Here is a 23,975-nt window from a genome sequence, read left to right on the forward strand (position 1 = left end):
TCATTCCACTAGAGCAACTGCTGCTTCCACTGCGTTAGCACGCTGATTCCCTGTCCTAGATATCTGCCAGGCAGCTACATGGGCATCCCTGCACAGATTTGCTAAACACTACTGCCTGGACAGTCAGTTCCGTTGGGACGGCAGGACTTTATAGTATGGTCTTATTTTGCAGCCCACCTCCGAGGATGGCTTGGCTTGGATATCTATTCTAAGTTAAGAAATCTGCATCTAGAATTCTCTATCAGATGTACAAGTTACTTACCTTCGATAACGAAATATCTGGTAGAGACATATTCTAGTTGCAGATTCCTTACCGACCCACCCATCCTTCCCACTTGCGAACTGATTTCTAGGGACATGGATTCCCCCTTCAGGTCCTTAGCTTTGGCGCACCAATCTCGGTGTTCTTAGCGGCTCTGCGCTTTGGCGTGGAAAATCATTATAATAAACTGATGTCTCTGCGCTGAGGTGGCGTCTATGTACTACTCTTGATGTCTTCACAGTGACGACACCTGCAGAGTCAACCAACGCCACCTACCGACACGCAAGGGTATTGCTCGAAGAAAAATCTCCGGATCCAGTCTGATGCCTGGGGGAAATTCTAAGGTAAGGAATCTGCAACTAGAATATGTCTCTACCATATATTTAGTTACCGACGGTAAGTAACTTGTACAAGTTATGTGTTAATTGAATACAATATTAACACGTAAAAGTACAAATTACAGCAGTGAACCTAGCATGGTCACAAAATCGAGTGCTTAGAACAATAGAACCTTTACCATGTTTATCAGTGGCGTGAATATAGTCCACAAGCATTGGTTGAGTATATCTGTAAGGCTAAAATGCAATTTTGTCTGTCTTTGTAAAGATTGGCAACGAAGGGTAGTGTGCTTTGTTTTCTCTAGTGCCTACATTATTTCTTACATGCATTGGTGTGATATTGGATGGTACCAGCATTTATATAATACTTTCTACCCCTGTTTGAGGTGCTGTAGCACTGTGCTGGCAGGTAGCATACTGTCCTGAGTCAGCCCAAAGCTAGCCTGTCATGCTGGTATGCATTTTTAAAATGCATATTTATTGTGTAGTTTCTTATTAGTGAAGGTCAAAGTTTGTGAGTTTTGAGTCCTATTGGGGCATCACACTATTTGGAACTTTGAATTTTTTTTTGTTTTTGTATTTGCATCTATATAGAACTTTATACCCCCAACAAAGTGCCACAGTGGGCGGATTTTGCGCTGCTCCAAGTGAAACAGAATATCAGAGACAGTTGTCATGTGAACTGAGTTACAGTTGTTATGCTGCTTATTGCATTATTTTAACATCATTTGTAAGTTGATTGCATGCATTCAGTCTATTTGACAGCTTTATGTAACAGTTTGTCAGAGTATTCCCTTAAAAGGTTATGCAAGCTTGGCAGACATTCTGGTGGTTGTGCATGAGGTTGCAAAATGAACATATGGGTGGTCATGCAAGTATATAGCTTCCATCTACCTATAATAGTATCAGTTACTTACTACATACAGTAACCCCAGAAGCTACAGGAACTAAACTCCCATATTTTACCTCCTGGCTAATCCACAAGGAAGTACAATATGTACTCAGCGAAGAGTGGCAGAATTCTAACCCCTGGTGGCCATCCTAAACCACCAGGAAGTACAATAGGAACAACGGAATCCTGACTCCTGGCTTAAGTGCAGAGCTACCAGGAAATACCACTCAGAGGTAACACAGAAAGAATAGAACCTAAACCCCGCGACCTAACCACTGGGACAGGGCTCAGCTACCAGTAAATACAGTGAGTTCTATTTAAGTGAGGCAGAGTCACTATGCACAGGTCACCTGTGGGTAGACCATTCGGTCGGCTGATGAGCAATCTAGTTGTGTCTGGGAGGAATGTGTTTGATTAAATCTAAAAACCAAGAGGTAGTGAGTTGAAAGAACAGGAGACTGGTCAAACGAGCAGTTACAGGTGTAGCCTAATTCTCAGCTGGTAAATTAAATTTACCCTTTGATCCTCAAGAGTTACCAGTGGGAGGCAGTTGTCAGATTTTGTTTGCTATGATCCACCCTGGAGATGCTGCAGCGTTCACTGGAGACTTGTAGCCGGGATATATTCCGAAATCACCCTCCAGATGCAGTCACAGTATTTGTCTTTAAATGTTAAGTCAGTTTGACCACCTCATGGTTGCAGATTATAGAATATGCAGTGACTGAGGCCCTAACCATGTTTTCACTCGAGTGATAAATCCATTGTCAGTTGAAACCATTTGGGCATTAATCTGCTCTGTGACAAATCAAGATTAAATAAAGGGCCCCCAACATGCAAAAATGAGTAAGTTGCTTTGTTACGTGCAACTCATGATTGAAATGAAATTACAATGCACTTCATATGATAGACCTCACAAATAATATTTATGTTGTAGTGTTCGCAACAGAATGCGAACCACCATTTGTCCGGGAGCCCGAGCATTGAACAGTTTGTTAGGAACACACACGGCTTAGGCTATGTTCATCCAGAATACTGTTGTCCAGTGGTGTTTTGCTTCACTACAGACCAAGAGCAAATGCACAGACACTGAAAGGAATTTATGAAATACAACACAGTCTGAGAATTGCATTTATTAAAACACACTGCAAGGTCCGCAGAAGAAGACTGTTGAAAGTGTACAACCAAAAGTGCACATCATTATGATTTCATTGCAGTGATTATTTTTTAATCTTGAAAACATGCGCTAAGGATATTCTACTTCAATCTATAAACAGCATTTTATATATACATACAATGTGTGTGTGTGTGTGTGTGTGTGCACAGTGCAAAGCTGAAAGTAAGTTAAACATTCATCACCATGGGGCAACCTTGAATTCGCTTCATCTCTTTGCCAGCAGCAACAGGTCATGAACCCAGTCGCCCGTGAGGAGAGAACTTCCTTTTAGGGAAAAACAGCAGACACCAGCGTCCCAGTTCTGCTCGAGTGCAATCCGCTTCCCGGTCAATCTGGTTTTAGTCTCTTAGATACCTTAAACAAGCCAGAGAGGAGAATTCTAGAAAAAACCCTCCCATCATGTGAATTGTTCTTCAAAATGCTGGATATGTCAGGTCAGTTTTGAAAAGAACGCATTAGGACTGGCCAAAATCCCAAGGTGCTTCTCCAAAACTAAACTGTTCCCTGCCGTACCCTTAACATCATCCTAGTACATCCTTATCTCTCTGACTCCCCCCCCCATATTATCTCCTAGCCTGTGATGAGAAAGAGGACACAGAGTGAAAACATAAGCGAAAAACACATTGCCTAACGTGCACAAAAAAATACCTGCATGGTGTCTAAAGCTACGTTACTGGCAAAATGGAGTCTGTAATCAAAATGAAGCTGGTGATCATCAATGTGACGGCGTGCAGCTAGGCAAAGTGGAGTCAGTGGTGAAGATGGAGCAGTGATTAAATACAGATATTACAATTGGCCAATTATTTAGTAGAACAGTTTTGGACGTAGTAAGTCTCCCTTTTGGGCACATGGCAGTTTTGAACTTGTATAGGCTACAAGGATGTTAATAAGCATGAGAATAGTAGGACTGGTTCTGCTAACAAATTGTTGCATGATCTCTCATGCCATAGGAACGTATTTACATCATTGTTGCCCTTCTGTGCAAATCTATGCCCGAGTAATTGCCAGATTTGGCCTTCCTCTAGGTAACAGAATAAAAAATAAATAAAAGCATGGCAAGCGGTGTGCCTGTGCTCTGGACCTTGTGTTAAGCAACAGATAGCTCAGTGTTAAACCATGTTTTTCACATTTAGTTTTTTTGCATTAAATAAGAGCGTATGTATGACAGATCCAAGATAACTACACATTTAGTAATAGGGTGTTAAGTTGGTGGGATACAGCAGGCAGGGGATGTTTTGTGGCATTGGTTTTTGTGGTGTGGTATTTAATAGCAGAGGAAATCTGTTTTGGATGATGTAAGGTTGTTCATATTAACTAAGTGTTGATGTACTATAATAAATACAATGCTAGTCTGTAAGGCATTTATGCATAATGAAGTATTTTCTATGTGGCACTCCTTATTTATCTATTTTCGTATTGAATTAGGATCATCAAAACGGGGTACTCGATTTGAAGGCAAGTTTATTTGTAATAATGTAAAAAGAACATCTATGAGTTTTTTACTTTTTGCTCTGATATTAGTAACTTTGTATTTTTCTGTGTCATTGTGGCTTCCAGTGTCACTCTACATGAATGAAAGTTTGTTTTCTAATGATGTCAAACTTTATGGGTCTGATTCATAAACTGCACTTTGTAGTTAGTTTTGTAGTATTACCAAACTTACTACAAAGTGGTATTCACAAACAGCACTTTTGTGGTAACTTATATTTTTTTGGTATGTCCAAAATGTATTTGTTATGGTAGGATGTTGTAGTACCAATGATTGTCCATGTGTAGTGCTGGACTTTCTGCAGAAGTGTAAAGTACTATAAAAGTGCAGTTTGTGAATACCGGAAAGTGTATGTTACCATTTTGAACTAGACCCTGAAGTTGTTTCCTATAATATTCTTTGGATTTCATCATCCATCCAGGGATGTGGAATTCCTATCGGGCCGACGCCCGGGACATCTTGTTTGGGGTCAAGGGCAACAAGTTTTTATGTTTACTTTGTCCTTGGGACAAGTAGGCCCAAACCCCTGCAGCACAAACCTTTTGGCTGCCTGTTTACAAAGAGTGGAACTCTCTGCAGTTGAGGTAATGTGTTTCCAAAAGATAAAGCTGTTCGGACTTGTATTTATGGTTCATTATTTGAAAGCCTTCATTATTAGGGTGAGTGCTGTAAATAAATGTTTTAAGGTCACACTTCACTACTGACGTTGGTTCCAGTACAAAAAAAAAAAAACGTGTATACACATGTTTGAAAAGTTTAGGCTATGAGGCTAAGTATAATGCTCCCAGAATGCTCTCTGATTATATGCAAATTAAGTGTCATTTAGTAAAATGTGTTGATGCATGCTAGTATTTCCCAAAAATATTTCTAATGGAAAATCAGTGTAACCATTTTCAACACGATTATGGGAAGCATGAAAATAAACAAACACTGACAAAGCCAACTGATCTGACATTTTTTTATAAGTCTTTTAGTTTCATCAATGCGTGTCTTGTTTTGACATGGCTTTTGTAACACTTTATTGTTGTGGGAGATACCAGGCCCTCAACATTGTAACAAAAACTGGCAAACCCCCTCCAAAAAAAGTTTTTGAACTCTAAAAGCACACGTTGCCACCAACGGCATAGCAAAGGCCCCGCAGCCCCCCTCCAGGGGGCCCCTTCAGCACAGCACCTGCCCTGAGTGAGTCTGGAGAAGGGGCTCCTCCATGTTCTTTACAAAGGTGCACCCTCCAGTTTCGTTACGTGACTGATTGCCACTGTAGTTCCTGACACTGAACAAAACTACTTTGTGTGGTAATATGCTCCTTGTGGAAGAGCAGAATGCGATCACTCACAGTAAAGCCGGCCGAAAGAGAGAGAAATAGAAGTTTAATAAAAACAAAATGTCTTTAACACCAGATCTAATTAGGGACCAAGACCCACATGTAGGTAGCTTTTTGCATGTCGCAAACAGCGACTTTCGCTGTTTGCGACATGCAAAAAGCACATTGCGATGCACAAACCCAGTTTTGCGATTCAGTAACCTGGTTACCGAACGCAAAACGGGTTTGCGACTCGCAATTAGTAAGGGGTGTTCCCTTCCTAATTGCGACTCGCAGTGCAATGTTGGATTGTTTTGTGACCGGGAACGCAGACGCAAACCAATCGCAGTTTGCACCCATTTCAAATGGGTGCTAACACTTTCGCAAAAGGGAAGGGATCCCCATGGGACCCCTTCCCCATTGTGAATGTCACTGTAAACATTTTTTCAGAGCAGGCAGTGGTCCTGCGGACCACTGCCTGCTCTGAAACGAAAACGTTTCATTTTTCGTTTTTGTTATGCATCTCGTTTTCCTTTAAGGAAAACGGGCTGCATTACAAAAAAAAAAAAAACTGCTTTATTGAAAAGCAGTCTCAGACATGGTGGTCTGCTGTCTCCAGCAGGCCACCATCCCTGTGAGGGCCGCCATTCGCGAGGGGGTTGCAAATTGCGACCCACCTCATGATTATTGATGAGGTGGGCATTTGCGAAGCCCTTGCGAATCACAGATGGTGTCAGGGACACCATCCTACATTCGGCTATGCGACTCGCAATTTGCAGGTCGCAAATCTGAACCTACCTATATGTGGCCCCAAATTCTTAAAGAAAGTCACAAAAGTGCACCCATGGTATATGTCCTACCCCTATAAAATATTTGTGAACTGTATTTTAGCATGGGTAAATACGATGTGTAGATTTGCTCATGTAAAAATCTGTTGAGCATTTGCAAGTTAATTTTCCCTCCAGCCACTTTCTTCCCAACCCTGGAAGAAGTTCTAATTCTGCCATTGTCCGGAGTAAATGTCCAACCTTTCTTATTATGGGAAAATATTAGAGAGAAGCTGGTAAAAATCTTTAAAACATGCAGGTTAGTAGGTTTGCAGACTCAAAGGCGTTCCAGCCCTGGAACTATTGCTTACTGCTTCCTCCAGCCCCAGTATGCAGATCTGCAGAAAGGTGGCAAAATAAGGAAATTGCTACAGTAGGGATTGAAACTGCAAGTATTCAAGCCCTACTATGGTAGTAGCCCTGGCATAATCAGAGAGGCTATTATCAGAGCACTTACATAATGAGATTGCTGCCATAATTTGTCGCCACACTACATGGCACCAAAGGGACAAGTAGATCTTTTTACAGGACAAGTAGATTTGAGAAGCAACCTGTCCACTGGACAAGTAGATATTTTAATAAATTCCACACCCCTGCATCATCGTTTTAAAACAAGTTTGAGGTAATAATGGAGAGAGTAAAAGAAAGCAACGTTTAAGATTTAGGCAAATAAGGTTTCTTCAACTAATCACTCACTGACATTTTATAGACATATGTACTAAAGTATTTTATTAAGTTTTTACCTTTTATATTTAAAATATATGTAATATAATGGAGCTTTTAACATATTTGCGAATAGGGTGCATCAATATCTTCTAAGATTTATTTATTTTTGCTCTACTTCCGACAGCATGCGCATTGTGGATGATGATGAAGAGGGGTGGAAAGAGCCTGCCATCAAACAGGAAAACACTGTAGATGAGGAGGAGGATTTACCGGTGGTAAGGACATGTCAATCACACACACAGTTACTAATGTTCTTAACTGTCTTTAAGCTTAGAATGAACAGGTCTGTGAGTGGCTAAATCCCTAGGCTCCGCAGATTTGTCACTACATCCATTCGTCAGTAGATCAGGGCAAAAGTTTAATTAAACTGGAGTAATCTGAGCAGTTCTGGTAAAACGTGTGTTACTCTTTTCGCGCACAGTTACTGAAAATTAAGAGATTGTGTAATGAGTAATTTGGCTCAAAAATACTACTGCAGGAGCACAGGATCAATTAACTTAGCTAATGTGAACAGCTGCTGGTTGGCCGCCTATGTGCTGTTGTATTTAGTGCAATCTTTTTAACGCGAAGTGCATCTTCTGGCCAATTTTGGATGCAAGGGTGCATTTTTCTCTACGAAAATCAATCTAAATACTAGGTTACACTCCCCACATAGTCTTACATGATTCTGTGGCAATTTATTGTAATTACATGTTATCAAACTACGCAAGTTACGCCCACTCATATTCTGCAGTCAGTTAGTCAGTTGGGGATCAGTGGAAAAGATATACTGAAGTTATAGAAATGTTCCCCAATTTGTCGAAGGTTTGCATACTTTCTCATCATTCCAAATTAACAGTGGTATCACAATAAATTGGAGGGGTAGCAATTGCCGGCGAGTGTACTGCTCTGGATAAGATCTTAAGCAGCATATCCATATGAGATACTCTGTTTTTTCCAGTAAGTACATTTAAAAAAAGTCTTTTTCGTTTTTAAATTAATTTTCACCTAAAATAGTCAAAGTGGAATTGTGTTTTATCAAGTGTAAACTCTCCATACAGATTACTACCACAAAAAAGCGCATTTGTTAAATAAATTAATAGGTCAGTGATAGCACAGTTTCGACAAAACTGCAGCCAGAGAATCCATAAAAGAAGAGGGACGGTGCTCGACCTTGGCTGTCTTATCATCATGTCCAGCCTCAAAGTGATGAAGTTATGTCTTTCTTCCACCATAAATAAATGCAACCTGGAATATATTTGCCCATGTTTGTTATAGGCATTTCTGGTCTGCTTACAAGGCACCAAGTAGTGCTAGAAAGGATGTGTAGTGGTAGTTTTTATTATACTGATGTATTAAGACCGAAGAACCGCTTCCTATGGTCCTTATGTGTTTGAGACAGAGTGGATTCTGGTGACTTTACAACTGTAAATAGAGAACTGTTTTTTTTTTTTTTTCATTCTGACATCGAAGGAGCAGAGACCCAGTTCTTGTGAACCTAATGTCTACCAGCAAAGTAGAACGTATTTTGATACTGACATGTGGAAGGGGCAGGCCCAGCTCTTGCTTTATAACTAACATCACCCCAACTACTCCTTTGTAGCATCTCTAAACCCTTTAATTCGATGTTTCAACAAATATCAAAATAAGAACATTTTACTTCATTTTGTTGTGGCTACCTACAGTTTTATTTCTTCACAATATATTTTCTCTATAGTGATTTCTATGCACTGCCATTTCAATGTTCACCTTTGTTTGTAATGACTTTACACTATAGCAGAGAACAGATGATTTTTTTTTTTCCAAAGCAATAATTAAATCTTGTAGTAATCGTGTAGTAAAAGCTGTACTAATTCTTATGCACCCGACATTGCAGGACAACTGATCTGTCATGTACTGACATTGTAATAGGAGAATAAAGCTGTCTTTGTTGCAACACCATGAAAGAGGAAGAGAGCTGATTAATGCAGCACTGCCATGACTGGACCGAGAACAGTTTCTTATGGGAGGGGTAGAAATGGATTTTTAGGTTTTGGTCTTGTAGCGACAGTGTTAAAATGCCCGCCCCCAAAACTCTGAGTCTTTGCAACACTATTCCAGTCAGATAACAATTAAAGCTGAATTGGGGAAAATTCTGATACTTCAGATCCCAGTGCCTCACTGTACCCGCTTGGCGCTTTTACTGTAAAATCATGTAGGACTTCAACAGCTAATTATGATAAATGGTGTGGTATTCACCAAACAAGCTAAAACAATATTTCACTGAATACAGCAAACTTTACCTCATTTCAATAACCTGTTGAAAAACATCACAACTTAAAATTTGTGGGCCTTCACAGCATGGCACGTACGTCGTACTAACGAATTCCCAACAGTGCAAATTACATCTTTGATTGATAAGTGTGTTTGAGAGAAGTCTGCTATAATTGATAAAAGCCTGTTGATGCTTATTTTAATTATTTGATTATAGTGCCTTTACTGCAAACTAGATTGCTTGCAGACACTTACAATGCAGATTCCTACAGATGTAGAAGGGACCATTAATAATATTTAAGAATATCAAAACATGCGTTTTCTCTCATATAGAAATGGCCTTGATGACTACCTAATGACTTGTGGCAAAGATATGACCCAAATTGGGAAGCTACCTATCCCAGTCCTCTTATGTCCAGACAATGCTGTTCTTATTGTACGAACAGCTAAACGGCTGCTGTTTTTGTAGGATGGGTATGCCTCCTTTATGAATCTGCTTGACTTAAGAGCAAATATGTCTACGTTTTACACTGTAGTCTCAGGTCCTAGAAAACACACATAATTATGACCTCATTGATATATAAGGTTACAAATTGTAACTATTTAGCCATCCATTTTCATGTGCCAACGTGGTCTCATCTAGTCAACTTTTGGATCTTTGCAATTTCAGAAAGCCATCAACTCAGTTTTTAAGTATGCATCAAGGTTTCCCCATAGACCTGTGAATGTACTTCGAATTCAATGGTGTTTTTATTTGAAACTTACTTTTTCTGACGTGGGTATCTTGTAGTATTAGGATAACCCAAGGATCCTAAATAAAGTTTCTAAAAATATAATGAAAAAAAATATTTCTAACATATATAGGAATAGGATGCATTATTTGAAGGCAGAATCTTTGAGGACTCAGCCCTTATGTGGCTTTGTAGGGACTGAACTGTATTTAACTTGTCCACAATTAGCAAAATCAAAATTATATCTTACCAGTTTTAGACTCCACAGTTAGCACTTTTTAGTTGCTTTCCCGATACAGGGCAGATGGTTTGATTTGCTCCCCATATGGTATTGTAATTTACCCCAACCTCAAAGCAAGAGTCCTTTATCTTATTTTGCAAAATTTCTTTTTTTTTTTTCCACACAGTTGGTTTTTGGTACCCCTTCTCCGCACTAAAACATTCAACAACATCATGCTCCATTATTATATTTACAGAAAATAACTTCGATTGACATATGCTGTGCTATTTTAAATTTGATCAAAGCTACACTTACATAAGGAAGTGCTATGGGACTTCTGTAATCTTGTACTTTTATGTCTGTTTTATTTTACTGTATTGATTATATTTGTATTGTGCTTTTATGGCATCATGATGAATAAAGTATTTTGGTAATGATTTGCATGGCTAAGTAAAGAAGGTGCCAAAAGCTAACAGGAGATGTCAGTTTACTGTAGTAGGTTTGTCGGATCGCTTAATGTCCTGGGGCATGCTATTTTCATCCATGGTATTTTGTTAAACAATGTGGTGCTGGGATTCGAGTCCTTTCTTAAACATGAACCGTTTGGATGAAAAAAACTGATATTTGCTTAAAAGGAAAGTTGGCGTTCTGTTGACTTGGAGCAGGCTGGCAACTCTAACTTTGAGAGAGGCAGGGAGACATTTAGCCTGAGAATGGAGGTAGATTTGCAAACTAAGTATTTGCAAGACATGGAAAACCAGACCCATCTGAGGCTGGAAGCTGGTGAAAACCGTGGAGAAAAGGTCATATCCTTTACAGACATACAACTAGGTGACAAGGAGTACTTTGGTTCCTCCGTAAATAATGTGGTTGTCAAGATTCCAAACCCACCAGAGAATGAATGTGATAGAGGTGAAAGACAAGATACATATGAGTTGATGGAGTATTATGAATTTATAGGTTTCTGCTTGGTAAGGGTAACTACTTACCAATCAATAGCTTGGTTTGCCATATTTATGAAGAAATGATAATCACTGAATAGGTAATTCTTATACTGTATGTGTTCCCACCAGCATAAACCTATTTTTAACAAGAAATGAGATTGGCTGGGATCACTTGTGTCCTTTAATGAACGAACATCTGCTTCCAGTTCCAGAAGAGATGATGGAAAGTTTAAAAAAAAAAAAAAAAAAAAGTATTAGAAAAGGCTTGTCCGGTATCTCACACTGCCTAGAGAAAACGTCCGTGTTGGTTTAAATTGCAACAGCTAATCTACGTGCGAATTTCCTTCTTGTCAGTGGGCTGTGGTGTCTGTGATACATGTTTACCCAACTTTGTCTTTGAATTCTGCTTTAACTGTTTTGCCCTTTGGCTCTGTGGAAGTATACTCTTCTTTCCGCCAGTTGATAAACTGTGGACTGGTGTCTCACTTAGGTGGCAGAGTTTGTGGATGAGCGTCCAAAGGAAATCAAGCTCATGGAGGAATTCCGGAGTGGAAACAAGTGGAAGGTCTTGGGAGGTGGGTATGCACATTGAGTGTACATGTTTAAATATTACACCACTGCTGTGAAAATCCACCCAAGTGAAGCCTCGCTGTCTGCTGATAGTGAGATGTCATCAGTGGATGCAAATGATCTAAGAAGACACCTATGGTGTGACTTGATGGAAAGATAGCTGAGCATGCCCCTTGTGTTCATATGGAGAAATGTTTGTTATGTGTAACATGGCTCCTGCTGGCAGAAATTGGAGAATCCCGTTGAATGTGGCACATGCAGGCACTATGTAGACAGACAGCAATCAGAACTGTGCTGCATAGAAAGACATTGAACATGGTACGTCCCTGTTATGTGTACATAAGGATTGAATCTACTGGCACTATATAACCACACAACCTGATTATGGCATCTTCAGCGACTGTATGGGGAGACATGTTTAACTATAGTATTTGTAGCAAGGCAGTGTTACTGGGGGACTTGTTGGTACTAGTTTGGGAGAAATATCAGTTTCCACGATATAAATCTTTACAAGCACATTTTTTGTATAATGGCGTATTTTCTCCTGCAGAAATGCTGATAAGTATTGTGTGTGGGTGTGTGTTGCCATTCTCCCTTTCAAAAAGTATGATATACATTTATTTTAAATGGAGAACCCCATACCGTCTTAAATACCTTTTATATTTAAACTTTCGTGTGGTTATTGCGGCACACTTCTAAACTCCCCTTCCCCCTTTTATTTTTTGTAAAAATAAAAAAAATCTTATCCAAACAGCGGTGAACTGCCTCCGAGCACCTAACCGGAGATGGTGCCCAGCCACGCTGGGGTTCGTCTTCCTTGGTTACATACAACAAACTTCCTCTAAACAATCCAAACAAGCATTTGCAATGCAAAGGGTCTCGCATTTCTCCGAGTTAAAGCTATTAGCAGTTGTAAACTCCCAACCTGATTTTTCTTGCCACATTAAATGGGGGGGAAAAAAGCGCGATCACGCTGCTACAGTTCAGTCATAGTGAAACCTATCGCCAAAAGTGCAATTATCTATGTAACCTGCAAAAGTGCAATTAACTATGTAACAGGGTTGATGTTACACAAAGCGCTGACTTCTGCCAAGCGAGATCGCGCTGCGAAAAAAGATAAAAAGTAGTCCACAAACCAGACGGAAAACAGCGAGCCTTGTATGTTTTCAGTACTTTGTCGCTGCGCTCAAGGAGGGCTAACCACTGGAAAAGGCATGACGTATGCATGCCTTCCACCAATAAAAGCAAGCAGATTTTAAAAGGCAAGCCCACATGACATGGACTGGGCTCCGAGCCCTTTTCTAACTACTAAAGTGTCTCGCATGCGACGCATGCTCAACCCTAAAAAGGCACCAGCAGACTAAATCAGTGCTATAAAGTGTTTATTCCACCATGAATCAGCTCAATGCATTTTAGGTCGTTCTACAGCCTTGGTCACAATGAGTGCCATTTTTAGAAGTGCTTTTATCAAAAATGTGCATAAAAAAATACTTAACCCGTTAGCTGCTGGACCTCCTCCCCGCAGCCCCCAGCACTTACCCCCCCCCCCCCCCCTTTCAACCCACCCGCCAGTACATCACTTGTGTGGGTAGGCCTAGTGCCCCAACAGGAAACGCCCCAAAATACAACATGGACACATCACATTTTCCAATGAAAGTGGACGCGTTTTTGATAAAGTGATTAGCTGTGTATTTTGGCCTCTAGCTCAGCTGGCACCTAGGGAAACATAGCAAACCTATAAATTTTTTAAAACTAGACACCTTGGGCAATCCACGATGGGGTGACGTATGAGGCTCTCACCAGGTTCTGTCACACAGAATCCTTTGCAAACCTTAAAATATGTCTAAAAAACACATATTCCTCACATTTCAGCGATGCACAGTTCTGGAATTTGAGGGAAGTCACAAACGTCCTTCCACCCAGCATTCCCCCGAATCTCCTGATAAAAATGGTACCTCACTTGTTTTGGTAGGTCTAGTGCCTGCAACAGGAAAGGTCCCGAAAAGTACTGTGGTGATAATGATAACTGAGTTGAGTGTACTATTTAGTCCTCAGATCTGGAACCTTTTAGGTAAACCCACCAAACTCAAACATTAAAAAACAAAAAAAACAAATAGACACTAAGAGGAGTCCACAGAGGTATGGCCTGTGTGGATGGATTCCCAAAAGGTTATTTTTTATTTTTTATTATTATTATTATTTGTTTTACCCAGAATACCTTGCAAAGCTGAAACGTTAAATAAAAACTGTATTTGTCCTTAATTTCTGTGAAATTACAGGCATATGCATGCATCCACAAACATCTTGCCACCTAGCCTTCCCCAACTTGTCCTAATACAAACGCTACCCCTCTGGTGTGCCTGGGCCTAGTACCCGTGACAGGAATGCATCACAGAAGGGTCATTGGTAGTCCCTGCACATTCTTGTAGTTTACGTGACAGAAAAGCAAGGACAAATAGTGTTTTTAATTAATGTTTCACCTTTGCAGGGTATTCTGTATAAGAACGGTTTGGGGAATCTACACATGCCACACCTCTGTGGACTTCCCTAAGTCTCTAGTTTTCAGAAATGTATAGTTTTGGTAGGTTTCCCTATATGGACGCTGAACCCAGGACCAAAGACACAGGTGACTGTCTTACAAGACCCGGCTGTTTTGTGATAGGTAATTTTGATGTCTTCACAATAGGTTTTGGGCTGTCGTGGTCACTTCCTCACCCACACAAATGAGAACATTTTTCTCTGGAGCCTTAGGGGAACGCTGGGTGGTAGGAAATTTGTGGCTGCCTGCAGATTCCATGACTTTCCCTCATGGAAATGCAAGGAAAATGTGCTTTTAGGCAAGGTTTGTGATTTCAAAGTGATTCTGGGTGAAGGAAGACTGGTGAGCGCCACGAAAGCCCTGCTCCCCTGTACTCCCCTGGCACTAGTATGTTAAAGTGAATCCACCACTCACACTGGTTGGTTTTAGCACCTGCAAAAAATATGGTTTCAAAGCATGAATACTTACCAAAGTATCTGAATATTGAAACCAAGCCTTCTGAAGGTAAGCCATAAAGCCACTTCATGGCACCAACTGCTTTATGTACCATATTCAGGCCCAACACAACACTTTCATACCGCAGGCAAGGGGCCCAAACCAACCAGTCACTGCACTCACATCAGCTTACCACTGCCAGACAAGGGCCCATCAGGTCATAAGACAAATTTTAACTACATTTTACCACCAAGTAACAGTCTCCTTCTTCCTGAACGAAAGCATGCTTAATTAACCTTTACTAATGGCTTCCATGAAAGCGACATGAGGCACAGGAAGTCATGTATTTCATGCGCCTTTAGTGCACTCACTGTGCTAAATCCCACTCCTTTGGATTTGTGGATGGAAGGTGTTGGTTTCCAAGTATGCCTTGTGAGGACTATGCCTCGAACTGAGTGAACATATCTACCTTTGAAACTAAGGCGGACATGTTGGAATTTTTGTGAAGTTTCCTAAAGAAAACGTCATAAGCTATGAAGAAGGGTAGTTTTGGCACACAGGTTAGTCTGTGAGAGCGTAGCATATGCCCCAGCCAGCCTAATGTGCAGTGCTGTGGCTGTAAGGCACTTATCATGCAGCAAGTTGAACATCTACTAAGTTCTGACGGTGTATAAACATGGCAGGCAGGTCAAACACAGACCCATACTGGTCAGTGCCAGCGTAGCATTAATGGGTTTGAATCCATAGGTGTAGATGATGTGCATCTGTACTACCTTTGCGGTCTAACTTCTACTTGTGCAATATCCATGGGAAAGCACGCCTGTTCATGTCTCTGTCCTCATCAGAGTCCTGACTAATCCTGTATAATTCCCAAGTGAACCTATACTAATGCCTTCTGCCGTTAGCTACTTGAAGCTCAAGAAAACATACCTTTCATGCGCTATCAGTGCACTTACTGTGCTAAATCCAACTCCTTCCAGTTTGTGGATGCAAGTTGAGGGTGTCTGAGTATGCCTTGCAAGGCCTAGTCCTCGAACTGAGCAAGCATATCTACCATTGAAACAAAGGCAGACATGATGGCGAATACTACTGAAGGTCTCTAAAGTAAAAAGCCAAACATATATACCTTGGGACTCATTCACCAACACTTCTACTTTTGCTTTGAAAGTGAAGCTACAGCTTGAGTTAGCACACTTTCAAACAGGTGGAAATGTCCCCAGGATATTTGTTTGACTCATTACACTTACTCTGGTTCTTGTTAGCAATCAGAGTGGTCCTTGTGTAGCTTATATAGGTTTCCTAACAAGCACTTCAAAATTCAGTCAGGCCTTTAACATTTTGCCACACAGGATACTCCAGGACAATGTGGCATACGTTCTGTCCACTAGTATGTGCAGGGTGTGGACTATAATGCACATTAATGGAACAGAACACCTACCATTTTCTAACAGCAGATAAAGGTGTCAAGCATGCCATAAGAAAGTTCACGATTTCCCGATGTAGATGACCTAAAATTCTGTGGCTGCTTGCCAAACGGATCCGTGGTCCTTGGCGTTCGGTAACCATGCACTGCCAGTGAAAGGTTTACCAACGGCAGCTCCACCTCAGTCGATTTCCTAGAACTTTGTTTTGTATGATACTATTTAATGCAAGTAGGGAAACAGAGGCCTGGCTGAGATGGGCATAGAGGACAGTAATAACCGCTCTCCAGCCACTTTCCATGCTTCGAGCACACTTCATAGCGACAACACGGATGGTCCTTTTTGAGTGTTTTAGGAATGTGATCAGCAAAGTATCGCTCCTGCAGCCTTGTCACTTCCTCAAGAACATATGAAGTGGAGGCTGCTGCTCATGTGGCAGCAGAGAGGTTTTCAATCACAGACAACTGGAAGTCCAAGAAAGACATAAGTCTTCCTGTGCCTTGTCTGACAATAAACAATACATTGTATGTTGCGATCTGGATCAGATGGATAAATAGTTTCTTGTACCAAGTGTGAGTTTTACAACACACATTGTATGGTTGAAGAACCTGGTTCTTCTTGTCCACTTCACACATGTACTTATTGTAATCAAATATACAGGAGAGCTTGTTGACTTAGGCCATCTGATCCCAAACTGTGATGAAGGAAGTGCTCTAATCATGCATTGTAATGAGCACATATACATCATGCCTATCCAAGAACCTGACTGTGAGCAGTTTGTTTGAATGCAATACAGTACTATGGGATTTCTGGAGCTTCTTGAAAACAAGCTTCTCTGGGAATCCTTTACGGTTACAGCAAACTGTACTGCAGGCCATAGTGCCAGCTTTGTAGTGCTCACTGAACAGCTTTACTATATGGAAATTGTTCACATAAAGGTTATAACCTTTGTGAAGGAGTGGCTGGACAAGTTCTCATACAATCTTCCCTGTGACCCCTAACGTGGGAGGGCAATCTACATGGTTTAGCATTGAGTCGTTTCCTATACACACACTCAAGCTGTACACATAGCTAGAAGAGCTCTTACACAGCATGTGCAGCTTGATGTCATGGTGAGCACTTTTGCACGCAATGTACTGTCTGAACAGCAGTCGCCCTTTGTACAGGATCAAGGACTCATCAACTGCTATATTCTTCCCAGGAGTATAGATCTCTGGAAACCTGGCAGACAAATTTTCCATGACGGGCGGGATTTTGAACAACCTGTCATGGTCTGGATGGTCCCTAGGAAATGCAGCAGAATTGTCATTGAAATGCAGCATGCGCTGCAGTAGCAAGAAAACAATCTCTGCTCACGTTCGGTGGGAAGATGGGGGTTACCCAAACTGTGCGAACCGTCCAGTAGGACTGCAAGGTGGGTTTCTGTACTAACCCCATTTGGAGCATAAGGCCCAAAAATATCTTCAACTCCACCAGTGAAGTGGGAGTACACTGGCGTGCCCTAGAACGGGGCCCTAGAGTGCCTCCATGCTCCCTGAGAAATTGTTCTGCACACACATTTTTGTTGCACAATTTGCTGAAGGAAGTCAACATTCAAGAAGAGATGGACATAGTTGACTGGCAAAAAGTTAGCCGTATCGACTTTACATAGAGTGTCACCTTTAAAAGGTGTAATTTGGGGCTAAACTAAATTGGGTGGCTGCCAAGAGAGCACTCGGTCTGTGCTTGATGCCATATGCATCTGCTCTCTGGGTTGGAGTAACTCGCTGTTGTCCAGCAACCCAGACTGTGCTTGCGAACAGACAGTACAACTGTCCTCATCGTCTCCCTCAAAATCAATGGAAGAGGTATTGTCGGATGGGATTCTGCTCCATTGCCTTTTGCTCAGATGCTGTCTCAGTATCTGCTGTCTCAGTCTCTGATCCTGCCTCAGAACTGTCCGCTGTAACCCAAAGGACAGCTTCAGCAGCAGCCATCCAACAAGGCGCCATCTCTGCTACTGGCTATACTGTCCCTTTAAAACACTAGCCTTTGTAGAAGGTAGATATGTTGTCAGCAAAATTGCTGGGGAAGTGTGTTTGTGTGTGTGTGTGTGTGATGTCTTTGATGTGTGCAACAATAAATGTCAGTCCCCCTGCCTTCGCTTCTTCCTTCAATCAGTAAATTCTCTGAAGATACTGAAAAAAACAAAAAAGACATACTATTATTTACCTTTGCAAAATACCCGTCATCACAGACTTTAGTGCTAGTGGCACCCAGTGCAACAATCATTTTTGGCGCTCCCGCCCTCTGACCGCCTCCCTGTATTCCCTCAGTATCTTCCAACAAAAGTGCCTTCCATCTCTCCATAGCCCACTCACACATTTCATTTGTTTGAAAGCACAGGTAATGGCTGGCTTTACTAATCCACCCAGCTGTTCACATAAAATACGGATCTGTTCTTTGCAGCAGGCATATAAACCTCCTTCACTACTTTGTGGCAAAAAAACTGCCGCTAGCAGCCGTCCGATTTCTTTCTTTAGCAGGAGCATAATCTCAAGAATTATCTTATCCTTTTTATTGCTGCCTGAAATCTATCTATGCTTGAAAGATAGATACACATCTATATATAGATATATATCCTCTCTCTCTCTTTCATATATATATATATATATATATATATATATATGTATATGTGTGTATACACCAGGCTTCTCCGGTGTGTAGTTCAGGAGCTACTAGTAGCTTTCCAGCTACCTAGAAGTAGCTCTCCTCTGTGCAGTACACCTTACGAGATTAGAAAGGTTTGGTTTAGTTTAGTTAAGTTAATGTATGTATACCAAAATTCAAAAGCGTGCATTTGAGATGAAAATGTGTGTAATTTGAGAACTCAAAAGCTGATGTTTAGAGAAAAACAAATTTCCAAAATATAGTTAAGGTGATATTTGAGTGAAAAAATGTGCATTATTTCTAATATCAACTTGGTGACCTGGGCTTGGCTGTCATGTATTGCCCATGTAGAGACATTCCAAATGAAAAAATCCTTTTTACATTACTGTTAGCAACCCTGCTTGATGCACCAAGGTAATCACAGATGGTCATTTTATGTGGGGTGGCCACTAACGTAATCTTGTTTGACTTGGTCACTGGTAGAACACTAACATTAGTAGCTTGGGATGCCTTTCCTTGAGCATGAGTAGCTCTCACCACAGAAAAGGTTGGAAACCATATATATATATATATATATAGATAGATATATATATATATATATATATATAGATATATAGATAGATAGATAGATAGATATTCAATGGCATGTGTAGCTGCAGATACACATGCTGTGCACATCCCGCCATCTAGTGTTGGGCTCGGAGTGTTACAAGTTGTTTTTTTTCGAAGAAGTCTTTTTCGAGTCACAAGATCGAGGGACTCCTCCCCTTTCGGCTCCATTACGCATGGGCGTCGACTCCATCTTAGATTGTTTTCTTTCCGCCATCGGGTTTGGACGTGTTCCTTTTCGCTCCGCGTTTCGGTTCAGAAAGATAGTTAGAATCTCGGAAAATTTGACGGTATTGTTTGCGTTCGTTATCGGGTTAGTTACAACAGATCGACACCGAATTTTGAAGAGCTCCGGTGGCCCTTCAGGGTTTTCGATTCCCCGGCAGGGCCTGGTCGGCCCGACCACGTGCGTCTTCAAGGCTAATGGAACGGACCCCATTCCGCTTCTGCCCCAAATGTCACAACAAGTATCCTTATACAGATCAGCACCTGGTCTGTAATTTGTGTTTGTCTCCAGAACACAAAGAAGATAGTTGTGAGGCCTGTCGAGTGTTTCGGTCGAGGAAGACGTTAAGAGACCGAAGAGCAAGAAGACTACAAATGGCGTCGGCGCCCGCAGGACAAAAATACTTGGAGGAGGAAGAAGAAACCTTCTCCATCGAGGATTCGGACTCGGACGAGGTCGATCCCGAACAGATGCTGAAACCCGCGAGTAAGACGTCGATACACCAAACTTACGGAAAAACCACTAAAGCCCAGGGGACTCCACCGCCAGCAGGCCATGGCTTAACCTGAAAAATAGGTGACCGACCATCGGCACCGAAAAAGGGCATGCATGTGTCGAAGGCATCCGACTCCGGACGAGATACCGGCACAGACCAGGCTCGACCCCGAGACAGCGGGTCCGAGCAATTTCGGCACCGAGAGGGCGGCACTGAAACGAGTCGGCACCGAGAGACCGGAATGCCGAAGATCAAAAAAGTGTTGTCGGAACCAAAAGACTGCCGAAAAAGTTTCCATACCGAAACATCCGGCCTCGGAACTGAAATCAAGTTCCTACACAGAGGAACAGGGACTGTCCTCACAAATGCAAGGACATAGATTCGGACAAGAACTAGAGTCAAGAGAGCCAGATTACACTCAGAGAAGGCTCCACATCCAAAAAGACACAGGGAAGATCAGTACTCTTCCCCCAATTCGGATGAAAAGAAAACTTGCCTTCCAAGAGAAAGACAAGCAGCCACAGGCAAAGGTGGCAAGACAAGTAACCCCGCCACCATCTCCACCACGTTCAACACAACCATCACCGGTAGCCACTCCACCACTGATACAGTCCCCAACTCATACTGGAATGAGTCAGGACGATCCCGATGCATGGGATCTTTATGATGCGCCGGTATCAGATAACAGCCCAGACTGTTATCCAGCGACCACCTGAGGACAGCACAGCCTACACACAGGTGGTGTCAAGAGCAGCGGCGTTTCATAATGTCACCCTGCATGCAGAACCTATCGAGGATGACTTTTTATTTAACACACTATCCTCCACACATAGCCAGTACCAGTGTCTCCCTATGCTACCTGGAATGCTGAAACACTCCAAACAGGTGTTTCAGGAGCCTGTGAAGGGCAGGGCCATAACTCCAAGGGTGGAGAAGAAATACAAGCCACCACCAACAGACCCTGTGTACATCACGCAGCAATTAACACCAGACTCTGTGGTAGTAGGGGCAGCTCGCAAGAGAGCAAACTCACACACCTCAGGAGACGCACCACCTCCAGACAAGGAGAGGCGCAAGTTTGACGCTGTGGGGAAAAGGGTTGCAGCACAAGCAGCCAACCAATGGCGCATTGCCAACTCACAGGCCTTGCTGGCTAGATATAATAGGGCTCATTGGGACGAAATGCAACATTTCATAGAACACTTGCCCAAAGAGTTCCAAAAGAGAGCACAACAAGTGGTGGAGGAAGGACAGAGTATCTCGAACAATCAGATACGCTCAGCGATGGATGCAGCGGACACAGCTGCTAGGACCGTAAATACAGCAGTGACCATAAGGAGACACGCATGGCTGCGTACATCAGGAATCAAGCCGGAAATACAACAAGCTGTGCTGAATATGCCATTTAACGGACAGCAGTTGTTTGGGCTGGAGGTGGACACTGCTATTGAAAAACTTAAAAAGACACAGATACAGCCAAAGCCTTGGGTGCACTCTACTCCCCACAGAGCAGAGGCAATTTTCGGAAATCACAGTTTCGAGGAGGGTTTCGGGGACAGAGCACAGAACCCTCAACCTCACAAACATGGCCCACTTATCAGAGTCAATATCAGCGGGGAGTTTTTCGGGGACAATATAGAGGGGGACAGTTCCCAAAGAGTAGAGGGAAGTTCCAGAGTCCCAAAACTCCACCAAATAAACAGTGACTTCAATGTCACAAATCCCCAAGACATAACACCAGTGGGGGGGGGGAGGAAACTAAGCAAGTTCTACAAACACTGGGAGGAAATAACAACAGACACGTGGGTCCTAGCCATTATCCAGCATGGTTATTATGGTTATTGCATAGAATTTCTACAATTCCCTCCAAATGTCCCACCGAAAACACACATGTCCAAACAACACATGGAACTCTTACAACTGGAGGTCCAAGCGTTGTTGCAAAAAGATGCTATGGAGAGAGTACTAATTCATCAAAGAGGAACAGGAGTTTACTCCCTGTACTTTCTCATACCCAAAAAAGACAAAACTCTAAGACCTATATTAGATCTCGGAACACTAAACCTCTTCATCAAATCAGATCACTTTCACATGGTGACACTGCAAGACGTGATCCCACTGCTCAAACAAGACTACATGACAACACTAGACCTAAAAGATGCATATTTCCATATACCTATACATCCTTCCCACAGAAAGTACTTAAGGTTTGTATTCCAAGGAGTTACCAGTTCATAGTGTTGCCATTCGAGATAACAACAGCGCCAAGAGTTTTTACAAAATGTCTGGCAGTAGTGGCCGCTCATATCAGGAGGCAGCAAATACATGTGTTCCCGTACCTAGACGATTGGCTAATCAAAACCAATACGCAACAACGGTGTTCACAACACACAAAGTATATCATAGAAACCCTTCGCAAACTAGGTTTCTCACTCAATTACAAGTCACACCTACAACTGTGTCAAATACAAAAATACTTAGGAGCAACAATCAACACAACAAAAGTGATTGCCACTCCAAGTCCACAAAGGGTACAGGCTTTTCAAAACGTCATACAAGCCATGCACCCAAAACAAAAGATACAAGTAAAATTGGTGATGAAACTACTAGGCATGATGTCCTCCTGCATAGCCATTGTCCCAAACGCAAGATTGCACATGCGGCCCTTACAACAGTGCCTAGCATCACAATGGTCACAGGCACAGGGTCAACTTCAAGATCTAGCTGCCAAACATACACCTTGCTTCAATGGTGGAACACTATAAATTTAAACAAAGGGCGGCCTTTTCAAGACTCTGTGCTTCAATACGTTATAACGGATGCCTCCATGATAGGGTGGGGAGCACACCTCAACCAACACAGCATCCAAGGACAATGGGACACTCAGCAAAGACAGTTTCACATAAATCAATTAGAACTACTAGCAGTATTTCTAGCGCTGAAGGCATTTCTACCTATAATAACCCACAAACACATTCTTGTCAAAACAGACAACATGACAACGATGTATTATCTGAACAAACAGGGAGGGACACACTCGACACAGTTATGTCTCCTGGCACAGCAAATATGGTATTGGGCGATTCACAACCACATTCACCTAATAGCGCAATTCATACCTGGAATCCAAAACCAGTTAGCAGACAATCTCTTTCGGGATCACCAACAGATCCACGAATGGGAGAGAGGGAGAGAGGGAGAGAGGGAGAGAGGGAGAGAGGGGGAGAGAGGGAGAGGGGGAGAGAGGGAGAGAGGGAGAGAGGGAGAGAGGGAGAGAGGGAGAGAGAGAGAGAGAGAGAGAGAGAAAAAAAAAAAAAAAAAAAAAAGACAAAAAAAAAAAACCAACACCTACCCAGGGCACATGATGAATGCTTTTCCTAGTCTCTCAGCCTCATTTTGTGTGTGCCTGCCTGTCCCTCCTCACTGTTTTCACCGGGCTATCAGCCCCATCTTGTGCATGCCTGCTGTTTGCCTGTCCCTTCTTCTCACTGCTTTCCCTGGGCTGTTAGCCCCCATTGTGTGTGTGTGTGTGTGCATGCCTGCTGTTTGCCTGTCCCTCCTTCTTACTGCTTTCCCCAGGCTCTCAGCCTCGTTGTGTGCGTACCTGCCTGTCCCTCGTTCTCACTGCTTTCCTGGGGCTCCAAGGCATGTTGTGTGCGTGCCTGTTGCCTGCCTTTCTCTCATTCTTACTGCTTTCCCCAGGCTCTCAGCTCTGTGTGTGCGCCTACTGCCTGTCTGCCCCTCCTCACTCCTTTCCCGGGGCTCTCTCCCCAGTCTCTCCTTCCTTCTCACGCTTTTCCCAGGATTTCAGCCCTGTTTTGTGTGTCTGTTGTGTGCTTTCCTGCTACCTAGCAGTCCTTTTGTTCTGGCCATAATGCTCATTTCAGAAAAA

The 23,975-nt window shown here is 42.3% G+C and overlaps 1 protein-coding gene across 3 annotated transcripts in view; it reads left to right on the top strand.

The window, feature by feature from the left end:
- The window catches only part of BUD13 (BUD13 homolog), a 133,385-nt gene that overhangs the window by 28,200 nt on the left and 81,210 nt on the right, over positions 1-23,975 (top strand). For 2 of the 3 annotated variants that reach the window (XM_069224954.1, XM_069224955.1), the window contains exons 2-3: positions 7,136-7,226; positions 11,629-11,713. In XM_069224954.1, the coding sequence (XP_069081055.1) occupies positions 7,136-7,226; positions 11,629-11,713 (176 nt within the window). Of the gene's footprint in view, positions 1-7,135; positions 7,227-11,628; positions 11,714-23,975 lie in introns of those variants that run through there. The other variant, XM_069224956.1, reaches the window with a different exon arrangement.

The sequence above is a fragment of the Pleurodeles waltl genome, chromosome 3_1 (assembly GCF_031143425.1).
Source record: "Pleurodeles waltl isolate 20211129_DDA chromosome 3_1, aPleWal1.hap1.20221129, whole genome shotgun sequence".
NCBI lineage: Eukaryota > Metazoa > Chordata > Amphibia > Caudata > Salamandridae > Pleurodeles > Pleurodeles waltl.